This window comes from Gouania willdenowi, chromosome 4 (genome assembly GCF_900634775.1).
Source record: "Gouania willdenowi chromosome 4, fGouWil2.1, whole genome shotgun sequence".
Lineage (NCBI taxonomy): Eukaryota > Metazoa > Chordata > Actinopteri > Blenniiformes > Gobiesocidae > Gouania > Gouania willdenowi.
In genome coordinates this window covers 21,800,580-21,813,166 of record NC_041047.1, presented here as the reverse complement: position 1 = coordinate 21,813,166, position 12,587 = coordinate 21,800,580, and the positions used below count along the sequence as shown (strand labels likewise).

At 36.4% G+C, this 12,587-nt stretch overlaps 1 protein-coding gene across 2 annotated transcripts in view; it reads right to left on the bottom strand.

Annotated features, from left to right (window-relative positions):
* Positions 1 to 11,922, bottom strand: part of slc44a5b (solute carrier family 44 member 5b) — a 49,417-nt gene extending 37,495 nt beyond the window's left edge. For both annotated transcript variants that reach the window (XM_028444866.1, XM_028444865.1), the window contains exon 1: positions 11,449 to 11,922. In XM_028444866.1, coding sequence (XP_028300667.1) covers positions 11,449 to 11,485 — 37 coding nt within the window. In that variant the 5' untranslated portion in view covers positions 11,486 to 11,922. The remainder of the gene's footprint in view (positions 1 to 11,448) is intronic.
* Between the last annotated feature and the right edge of the window lie 665 nt (positions 11,923 to 12,587).

Below are 12,587 nucleotides of genomic sequence, written 5' to 3'. Positions count from 1 at the left end.
CAACACCACAGGTGTTCTTCGTGGACCGGGTCCATTTGGGAATCATTTTTTATGTTGTTTCTCCCTTTTAAATATAGCGCAGTGTTGTGGGACCGCACTTCTGTTCTAGCTGTGTTGGGCTTAGAGGACTGTTAGATTAAACTACAAAATAAAAATAAGAGGAAAACAGAATTTAAAAATGCAGCATAATGATGTTGCTCTAAAGGATGGTCACAGGCTGTAAGTCTGACGGTTGCAATGTACAATATATTCATTCATATTTGATGAATACACTAGCTTCTGCTATTCCACTGAGAAAAGCAACATCAGTAATATAGCTTTGGGGTTTTTGTGTTTTCCTCAAGTCCATATTTAAAAACTAGAAATGTTCAGATTTTTCCTGTAACATCGGTCGGTTTCCAATGGCATGCTAGTAAGTAAGACTGGAGTAATAAAGGAGGGAGTAGTGCTGCTTCCATAGGATTATAAGGTGCCGAGTTAAAAGCGTGACGGGAAGAGAATCGTTAAAATTTTATACTTGAATCAGTAAACATGAACACATTGAGGTCACACAGGGCCACACAGTCACACTCTCGTTTCACCAATTTGAGCTTCCTCACAGAAAAAATGCATCTATTTTTGTATTAAAAAAAAAGGAAACAGCAAAACTGTATTTTAAAATTCTTAAAGGAATCATAACCCTATAGATCACGTGTCAAACTCAAGGCCCGGGGAGCATATCCGGCCCTTTAAAGCATCCAATTCGGCCCGCAGGAGAAAGTAAAAACTTTCTCCTGCGGATGAAACATGAACCACTGTGTAATGGGCTAGCAATTTTCCAATGCTTATATCACATGATGGCATTCATTTATAAACGCAAGTTGTTGAAATAATATTTTAATTTTTCCAAAATCATGCACTTATCCTCCGAATGTTCCACAAAATTACGCCAAATTAATTAGAAACTGGTCACAACATCAAGTTAATTTAAATGTAGATTGTGCAGGGACAGATATCTTAATGTTTGGATATTGTCGGTACCTTATATACTTAACATGTCATTTATACCTGGAAATGTAAACTAGCACAAACTTGTGTCAAAAAGACTACCGTAGTTTCCCTCACCTATAGGCCCAATTTGTGGCCCAATTAGATCAAACAGCTCTGTATTTGGCCCCTAAACTAACATGAGTTTGACACCCCTGCCCTAGAGGGTTTACCTCATTTAATATCATTAAAGTTTAGGAGAGAACTACACGTGAGTCGTCACCATGTAATAGCAGCCCAGCGTTTTCTGCCCATCTTCTACTGCCACTCAGTATCCAGAAACAACCTCCTTCATCCCCTCTTCCCTCCTCTCACTGGGGACAAGAGTACAACCTTCAAAGTCCTTGTCTTTTGATTGAGACAAGGCAAAAAAACATCCCTGTCTCTTGTTTAGGTTTACTTAAGTCAATCCCTTGGGTTGTGCTAAGCTATTAGGAGAAAGACTTACTTGTGCCTTGCATGCGTTAGCCCCCAAGAGTACAACCATAATTTTTGTGCATCTTTACAAAGAAAAGTAACGACAAAGTGATTGCAGACATCCCTTAAAATTCAGAAAATTGTGGGATTTGCCTTGGGACTCAAACCCCCAAGAGATGAGTCAGCAACCAAATATCAAATGTTGACAGCTCGGTCGGCTGCTCTGAGCAGAAATGTGACAGTATTGTGACTAAGGCTTTGTGACCTTGGATACTCCCTAAAGAGCTGATGTGTATTAAAGCATTTAACATGTGATATTAAAGGTTTATAGTCCTTTTTTGAATAAAGAATTGATTCCACAAAGATGCATATGTGTAAACTATAGGTTAAACAAGAGGCCCTGTTTAAGCAATAACACCATGTCTAATTTCACAAGAATTTGGGTGTATTATGGTGAGGTTGGAAACAACATGCCTTTAGACTTTGCGTCTACAAAATTCCTCTTTGACTAATACATCTTAAGACTCTGTAGGTACCCAAGCTGATACTAACGAGATGTGTACATCTTTTGGGGCAATGATAATGTTGACACAGGTGTTATTTGTGATTCTGAAACTTGGGAAACCTTGAATGATTACAGATGTAATACTTGTTTTCCACAAGTCTGTGTATTACTGTGCCTGTTGGGGGGTGACAGGCTCAAATTCCCGTCTTCCGTTTCCATTTGATTGATAGACTATTTCCCTTATGTTGGTACCCAGAACTGAGTTACCTCCTTATATGGCGATGAGCTAAGGTTAAAGACATACCCCAAAGATATATACGTTCGTTTTCCTGCTACGAGCTCAGAGTTTGCAATGATCCGGCCCGCAACTCTCAGCAGGTCACATTTTTGTTACTTAGAAACAAAGGTAACACTTTACAATAAGGGTTCCTTAATTAACGTTAGTGAATGCATTATTAAGCATTAATAATATGTTATTAATTTTTGTATTGTCTGCTCTGCTGTATCTGTCATTTTATGTAAGTTGAGGACCCCCTCGAAAACGAGATGTTCCATCTCAAGGGGCATATCCTCCAATAAATAAATTTGAAATTTGGTATTAATCATTAAAATGTATTACTTGAATGAACTAACCTATCAGTTAATGCATTCACTTAATAAGCAGCTAATTATTGACTACTGCACAGAGTTAATTAAAACATTATCAAGCATTATTAAACATTGTATATTGTAATTAGTTATCCTTATGGAAGCACTGCTTATTATTAATTCATATATTAGTAAAAGTTTAAAAAAAGAAGTTACCAAAACGAATGGATTTTAATATCCTAATACATGTACAGTATCAATATTTACTGAAAAGTCAACACAATGACAAAAAATATGACCACAAGCACACAACAGTTCAGATATAGCTATTGTCAGAGTTTTGTTTTTGGAACAATTGTGGTCAAAATATGGAATTTTCAGCAAAATGAATGATTTTTTTTCAGTGTTCATTTAATGTGTTTTTTGATTCAAGCTCGAGTTTAATTCAAGGACAATAATTAATAATTCACTATTTCTAATATTACAGGTGTATAACTATTGATAATATTTACAGCCTTGGTGACATAAAACATCTACATAAGAAGTAAATAACATCATAAAATAATTAATTGACTGTAATTAACATTATTATTATTATTATTATTATTATTATTATTATTATGTGCCAATACCTAAATGTTTATGATTAAAACATTTTCAATGGAAATGCCTTTATAACGGCTGGAAAAAAACGATATTTTAAAGTAAAAAGATGGCTTACCCTACAACTAATTAAGAATTTTAATGTTTTGTTGTTGTTCAATGTACTGTAATTCTACCGTTACCATAAAGAAACAGTGTTCTCCAACACAATAAAATAATCATATGGATATGAGACTCTTAGTCTTCTGAATCTGTTTCAAAAAAGAAATGTTCTAATTTGTCTGTAATTCCACAATGATCTCTGAATTACAATAAATCATTGAGATAGCTGGTGCAGCATTTTTGTTGCACACTGATCAAGGGCAAATGTTTTAATCACTAAGAACCTCCTAGACATCCATGAGGTATGCACACTTTGCTGAAGTAAATGATTAAAGGCATCATTAAAAATACACCAAATCCATGGCGTGCAGTGTGTCTAAATCAGGAACTCTCAAGTAGTCTGCTTCACGTCTCACTCCTTGCTCTGTTAAAAGCTCCCATGTTGCGACCCAAATAAAAGTGACTCAGTGTCCCACTTTTTGTGCCCTGACCCATTCGTTTAGAAACTCTGGGTTTGAAGCACTGAGACAGCACATTGCTCTTTTTCTTTCAGGACAAGATCATATTTTTTTTAAAAGATGCTACCGCTGATATTTTTTCATACATAAAATGGTGTATAGTGTACGCCTCATTGATCAAGAAATTGAAGAAAATAAAGATGTAAAAGGGTGAAATTGCTGCTTGAAAGTTTGTTTGTATCTCAACCGTAAACACTTTGTTTGATGATTTTTTCACGCATTGCATTGTGGGATGTGGCGTTGCAGAGATGCGTGCACAGAAGTGTTTTTACTTCATTCTTATATATCCCGTGGATTATTGGGAACACAATAGAACAAAAACGTGTCAAGCGAATCACTGTTGGAAAAAAACAAGTTACTGTTTCATTAAGACATGAAACATTTAGTTTGGAGTTTGCAGATTCTTTGTGATTGTGTGGGCTTTCTTTGTACCATGGCTTACTCCACTGTTCCATACCATATGCGTTAGATTCATTAGTTGTCCAGTGTCCTGTGTATCCCACCTTGTAGGGCTGGTCGGTAAACCGGTTCATACTTCATACCGAATACTGGTATATATTTTCGTTATGAATTCTTAATATACCGCCGTAGCGGTGTATTTGACAACTTTCGGAACCTACGCTGCGCCGCGTTTCTAACCAGACCCTTTTCAACGTTGCACTTCTAAATAGGAAGGTAAACAGTAGCGCTCTGGTGTTAGTTGCGGTGTTAATCATATGTGTAAATGGATAAGAAAGACACAATTGAAAGCTCTAAAGCTACATGTGAGCATGTGCCTGCGTCGTGCACATGCCTCTGCTACAGGAGAACAACACTCACAGATACGGAGGCACGGTTAGCTTAGCATGTCGGCAGTAATACACAAAAAAAGAGGGCAAAGGATCGCAATTTGTAATTCCTATTACGCGAAAATAAGTCCTGATAGCGCTGCAAACAAAACACTACCTTATTCACCATAAGAAACCACCACAACACTGAGTATGCAGCATTTAAAGCTAGAAATCAAGCTAATGCTAAAGCTCTAGCGAAGCAAAGAGCCATTGGGCTGCTGTTGAAAACTTGTATTACTACTAGTGTGGAATTATTCTACATTATTCACTCATCATGACAGTAAAATAGACCATCTTAAGTCAATCTACTGCAGTAATTCCTCTCTCAACCAGTAGAAAATGCTGTGAACACCTGAATATGCATGAAAAAAATGTAAAAAAAAACAAATACCGTCATATACAGTAATACACCGTCAAACCGTTAGAAATTTGAAAGATACCGTAATATACATTTTTGGTCATATCGCCCAGCCCTACCACCTTGTATCCGATGTCAGCTTTATGTTACCAACTGTCGCGTCACAATGCCAATTAGATACATATTATTCACGTAATCATTACCAACACTTAAACTGGCTAAAAATAATTACAGGTTCTAAATGTAGTGTATGTACATTTTCTTTTAGTGTTTTGGTCATAACCAAGCAATCAGATTTCTTATGTTATGTTAAAAAATAAGACAAAATGAACTTACTTGAATTAATCAGATTTCTTGCCACAGTCAGCAATATTTGTTAAATACAACGTGGGAGCAAATGTGTGTCCGACAATGATCGTCTCTGAGGATATGTTAGCACTGTGTATCCTGTCTGCTGAACTGAGTCAGCTGGATCAGTGCTCTGGATCAGGCTCAGTGAGTTTGGAAGATTCATAAATCACTTTCAAGGTTCAGATCTAAACCAATTAGAAAAAAATCATGTTGCCTTGAACAAAGCCTTTCTCCAGCAAAAGGTTTTTACAGAGTTGAACATAAACCAAAGTATTGCTCTGCAGATTTAAATCTCAAATATGTTTTACTATATATATATATATATATATATATATATATATATATATATATATATATATATATATATACAAAAAGGTAAAAAATCTGATTCAAATTGTATTTGTTAACAGGCAATATTAATCAGTGAACACAGTTTGCAAAGTTTTATACAGATCTTTGTTCTGTTACTGATTTGTTCAGTTTTACTGTATACGCACATTTGTGATAGTGACAGCTAAGAAAGCCACAAAGTAAATTTGTTTGCTAAATAATAGTAAAAGTAATTATTTTAAATATAAACAGCGTTTTGCTCAGTCTCAGCATTTCCTCAATAATAGTAAATAATAGTCTTCAATAAAGCTGCTCATGCAAAAAAAAATTATTATTAATGCTTTATATACAGTCAAGGGAACTCATAACTAGATTGTTACAATATATATACCGTGCAATATTCCGTTACACGATGTATAAATATATAAAATATTGTAATATTAAAATGTCACATGATGTACGTTGAGGGTACGAACGGTATCACAAGAATGGGGAGGGGGTGCACGATTAAAAAAAAATCCACAGAATAATCTTTTATATTTCTATTGAGTTATAAAATTCATACCCAGAGTAAAGCCGTTATCGTCTATTGCATCGTATGATGAACTTAGGTTATGAGTCCAACCCTACCAGTTAATTATGACCTACAAAGCTACTTTTGTGACAGACTGAGCATTTTAGCATTACAAGTAAAAACCCAGCGTAAACCTGGCTCAAAATTAGGAACCTTATACAACAGAGTAGCATAGAAAAGGCCTTTCAAACTCAACGCAGATCAAAACAATAATGAGAGCAAGCAAAGCTCAGCTCTGTATTTTTTAATTCATGTGTCCAGCTCCAGTTTCCTCAACTGAAATAAGTATTAGTAACTAATAGGATAATACTGTAGGTGGTGACAAAGTAAGCAATGTAAAATATATCAAAATGTCATTATAAGAAATAAAAAACCCATACTTGTATATCGGTTCAATAGTTTGTGTTTCCCATTTAGAAAGAAGGTGAGTGGATTGTGGCATTAAAGGTAAATAAACAAGGATGGACAGCCATAACGGCCTACCTCACAGTGAACTTTACTTTCTATTGTCACGCAAATTAAATGTGGGAAGCTTTTGAGAATGCAAACAACAGAAAAGTTAATTGTTTATTCGTAATGGTAAGAACTACAGAAATAACCAAGTAGCAGACTTGGGCACAAAGAGGAATCTAACTGGATCCAGTGTGTCACAGGTTCTGTTGTTTTAGTGTTATTTTGGAAAATGTATATTTGCTGCTATAATTCCTCTGAGAAGGCTGAATGAGGTGAGGCAATACAAGAATGTTAGTATATTCGTATCCACTGTAAACATTGTAGTGAGCATATATTTCACCATGTACACATTTTTCACTTAACCTGTCACGTCAGTTTCATTCACTGGCATCAACATGGATGTGAAAACAGACCTGGAAGCAGTGAGGAACAGCTATGTTTGACAGGTAACAGTTTGGATTGAAGTCATGAGGTCAGACCAGGTCAGGATGTGGGAGGAAAACAGAAAGGAGGAGGAAAAGCTTTTCCCACCAGTGACTGTCAGGAGAGCAGCTGAGAAAGAAGGTCAACTATATCTTTCTAGATATCAAACATTTATCCAACATGGAAATTTAATTAAAACCTAGAACTTGACAACCAATCATAAGATGTGGTTAATGTGACATGCGTTGCTTCTTCTCATCCTTCACAATTGCTTATACCGTCATTGTGGGTGCGAAACCCAACAGAGTTGACTCAGGTGCAAGGCAGGGTGAAACCGGGACAGATGATAGTCTGTTACTAGGCTGACACACAAAGACTGACAGAAAGCAAAGCAGTCCTAAAGGAGTGTGAAACTGAGTTTAGAATTTCATTTAATCTCTTCAATGTAATTGCTGTAATGATAACACTAATTGATAATCTAATCTGACTGTAAACCAATGTCAAATGATATTTTCAAAGACAATTAGAGGGTGATTTAACGCAGTGGTTCTTGGAGCATCCATGTTGGCCCGCAGGTCAAAGAAAAATGACAGAGAAAACATGAATCATTGTGTAAATGAAACTCAACAATATTTGCAGGGGCTCACAGTTTTCCCAATGCTAATATCGCATGATTGCAGTCATTTTAATGTTAAACAGTTCAAATTTTTATAAAATTCTTTAATTTTCCTCAAATTGTTACATTTATTTCCTTTAATTAAATACAAATTGTCACGAAATCGAGGAAATATAAAGCTAAGAGCCTGTCGGGACAGATATATATCATCTATTGCTTGGATATGGTCGGTTCCTTACATATTTTGTATTTAATGTATACGTAAAAGTGTAAACTTGGGCACAATAATGTTGAAATTATTAATTTTCCCGCATAAAATCTGTGGCCCACTTGAGATCAAACTGCTCCTTATTTGGCCCCTGAACTAAAATGAGTGAGACACCCCCGGTCTAGGATGACTGATTTCGAATGTAGCCTGTCATTGTGTATATATATATATTTAGAGGAAAATATCTGAAGCACGAGTGTTTTTTTTTTTTTTTTTTTTACAACTGTTGTCTTAGATCTTGGCCTGACATACAATACATGCTGCAACACTCAAAGCTCATTGGAAAGAGTTGTGTTTGTATTTATTTTATCATAATAACCAATCATTTACGGAGAGAGCGTCTTAAACTTACAGGAGTTTGGCTTGGAACAATAAAGAGGTCTCACAAAATCTTGTGCAAAATCAGTTTCACAGAAAACATAAACTGTTTCTATTATTTATTTAAGACCAACTAATCATATATTCATGGTATCATAATGAAAGCCAAACTAGTCCTGCTGACATCAGATGGATGGCAAGTTCAATTACAGGCAGAACAATTAACTACTTTTCCCTAATTAAAGGGATCCTCCACTGTTTTTACAAATGTGGTTTAAAACCTTTGATAAGTCCTTATTAGAAGACCTATGCCTAACGCATTATCACGGATTTTGTTTATCAAATTTCGGTAAACAAAAGAGGTTTTCATCGACTTTCTTAACTTTTACTGATTTTTAGAGAAACCCAAAGCAGCACAAGTTTTCATTTTGACTGAAAAAGGTGCTAAATAATTCTGATTGCCTTCACTTCCTATACACCTTTTCGCGTGACGTCAGCACTTGACCTAGCAACGTGCACCGCCATTTTAAGAGGGGTATGCTTTTGCTTGACAACCGCCATTGGCCGCTAACAACACAGTGGAGATCTTGCAGTCTGGCAGATTTTTATCGTAGAATGCCCAAATCCTGCGTCGTATCTGGCTGAACGAAAAGACATTTTACAGAAATGATCCAAGCACTGAGGCAAACGAATGATGATGGAACTACATGGAGCCCAAAATCAAAGTGGTCACATGTTTGCAGTAGACATTTCATTAATGGTAGTTTGTGTATTTTGGGGATCTAATTTCTTCCTGACTGATTTTATGGCATTGATTATGAATTAGCCCACATTTAAATTGTAATTTATTCAGTAATGACTGAAATGTATTTTGGGGATCTAATTTCTTCCTAACTGATTTTATGGCATTGATTATGAATTAGCCCACATTTAAATTGTAATTTATTCAGTAATGACTGAAATGTCTATAGCTCGTTAGCTAGCTAGGGCTAGGCCTACCTAGAGGACTTTCATGCCGGGTTTACACCTAACTATGATGCTCTATGAATAAAATTTTTGCCGTCATTCTCGACATTCCTAAGGTCACTTAACGAATTGGAATAAAGTTCTGAACAGAGCGTGTTGGTTGTTGGCATTCACGTGAGTCGTGCCATTAATCTTAACGCATGGTCACAGGCAAGGGCGGACTGGCATACGGGGACACCTGGGTTTTCCCCGGTGGGCCCGGACGCCGGATCAGGCTATGAGAAAGAGAAAAGGAAAGGGAGAATAAACATACCTGTCAAGAATCCCGTTTCGGCTGGGAAACGCCCATATGTTACTCCTATTTCCCGCCATTGTCCCGCATTAGTATTTTCCCATAAATATCCCGTATTTTAATGTAATAATAATTAAAAGATTAATAAATAAAAACATTCCTCTGCCTCTCTAAACTGAATGCTGTCAATAGCCTTGCGAGAACTTCCACCTGAAATGGCCCGAGTGGCAGTTCTCACGAGATAAGTGCAGACAGCAGCAACAAACCAGAAAACAACTCAGAAGAGATGCATGGATGTAATAACATTCCGGCAAAAAAAAAAAAAACAAAGGAGTCGTGTAAATCAACCAGATGTCACTTTTCTTCATATCGGTGCTTGGCCTTTAGCTCTAATCTGACATTGAATAAAACCTTTGTGTTGTCCGCGGTAAATAGCGGTTGCCAAGCAAAAGCATACCCCCCTTAAAATGGCGGCGGGCGTTGCTAGGTCAAGTTTCACAGATGCTGATGTCACTGCGAAAAGGTGTATTTAACTCAATGGACTGAAAGGGGCGTTTCGCTTCTTCAATTATGTCATTTCAACATGGGCTCAGGGTAAAGTAGTCCCAGTTTTAAAAGTTAATAAAACAAATATAGTGCAAAATAATGTGTTTTGTTAGTCATAGATCTTCTAATTAGGACATTTCAAAGATTTTAAGCCACATTTGTAAAAACAGTGGAGGATCCCTTTAGGAGAAAATCATACCAAATTTGAGAATCATATTTGGACCTTAATTCTATGAAGCAACAAATCTAATCACTAAACCAGTGTTCGTAAAACACTCCTAATCAAATCACTTCACTTGTGTTTCCACACAAAGACTCTGCTGTCATCCGCTCTGTGTGGCATCTGGTGTCAATAGAGGATTAAACAGGTTTGATAAACAACATCATGTTTAACAAATGACCAGAAAATCTGCTTAAGGATTAAAAAACACCCACTGTTGTCGTGTCTCCCATTGTTTCTAATAATACTACAGTTGGCCTGATATACCAACCATGGGGTACGTGAGGATTCCAGACTAGGCAGCCCAAGGTGACAAAGAAAACAGGTAGACAAAGAACGACAAAGATGTTATTCTACCAAATCAAATCATGAGAAGATACAGAGATTTTCTTAGTGGGTGAATTTTGAACTCTGTTTTTCTGGCAAAAACAATATATTTTACACAAAGAAATCCTCCTATAAAGAAGAATGAATGAACCGCTGATGACAGCTGATGTCAGGAGGACACAAAGAAACTTACATGACATCATCTTGGAATCAGGGAAAGTCATAGATATTTTCCAGTCTTTACTATTTATTTACCAGTGAAATAAACCAGTAAAAAAACAGTGGCAGTGCAGGGTTAAAATGATAACCAAGGAAGACTTGTGTAATGCTTTGACAATAGAGTGAGGATGGGAAATGTGTCACTATTTGTTATGAAGGATATATTGAGCTCCTGTGGTGAGGAGAGGTAAACAATACAAGACAAAGAAATTGATGAGATTTTTTTTTTTCCGTTTTTTTTTTTTTTTTTTAATTATACCTCATGTTTGCTTATTATTTATAAAGGTGTTAAAATTATGGCAAAGTGTGTTTTTTTTTTTTTAAAAAAAAAAAAAAAAAAAAAAACGAGATCAAAAATAACTCGTCATAATAGTTGGACAGCATCCATAAAAAAAACACACTAACTGTGCGTTAATGCGTAATTATGAGACCCGTCACAATGTCTATTGTTTTATTTACCAAATGACAATATAGACGTATTACCACACAGAGCAAGTCGTTCAAACCTCATTTAGACTCAGATGTGATAGCTTTCATTCCATTGCACAGTACAAAGGGAATTTATCCCGACGCTCACAACAAAGACGGACGGACTCACCATAGTAAGAGGAGAGGACGTCCGTTTTTCTAGCCATGGCACTTCGTAGGACAGACGCAGCTCCGTCGTCTGGGCTTTAAAGGCCGCATATGAGAGTCAGTGTGAAGCCGCCGCTAGTGTTGATGCTGGGCTGCAGATGAAGATAAAGCTCCGAGGGCTCCAGGCTCTGAGGATGCTTCGTCCACGCAGCAGCTGAGCGTCAGCCGTGTTTACAGCGCGACGTCATTAATTATTCCAACACGCTCTTAAAGGAGCCGCAGCAGCTGCTCCGCGTTTCCCGCTGAACCTTTGTCAGGAAGGAAAACAACAACAACAACAACAACAACAACAACAACAACAACAACAACAACAACAACAACAACAACAACAAATACCAGTGAGTTTAAAACCACGGATGGTGAAGCAGAATGTCTTGGCGTCCGCAGATGAAGCCCGTGTCTGCTTTAGTGTTCATCAATAATACATTAGCCTGTACTGCATCTTCTTTAGAGGCAGCAAAATTAGGGCAGTGAGGCGTCATTTGGAGAAACACTGACACCATTTGGTAGTTGTGCGGTATTGCACCTCATGTAAAAGTCAACACAAAGACAGAACAGACATCTAAAAAACAAAACAAATAAAAAGAGTGGTGGCTACATCAAGGTAGATTTGTGTTTTTATTATTCAATCAAATACAAAATTTTCAATCAAAAAATATTTACACTCAAAGAAAAAATGTGTTCAAATGCAATTATTTGGGTCTCAAAAATTTTATATGCATTTGACCACTTTTTTTCTTTTAACTTTGATTGAAAATATTTATTTTTGATTTAGGTAAACATTTTTGATTGAAAATTTGTTTTTGACTGAAGTGATTTTTTTGAATTTTTTGATTGAAAAGTTTTTTTTTTTTCTTTTGATTGAATAATAAAGACATTGGGTTATATCATGGTATATCCACACCCTACTTATATCTCTAGATTTATTAGAATACTAGCCAAAGTGTGTGTTAATTAACAATTTCACAAGAGTTTTTTAATTTATTATTTTGTAGGTCTTTTCTAGCACAGAAACATCAATGGCACAGGTGTCAAACTCAAGGCCCGGGGGCCAAATCCGGCCCTCCAGAGCATCCATTTTGGCCTGTGTCGTGTTTCCCC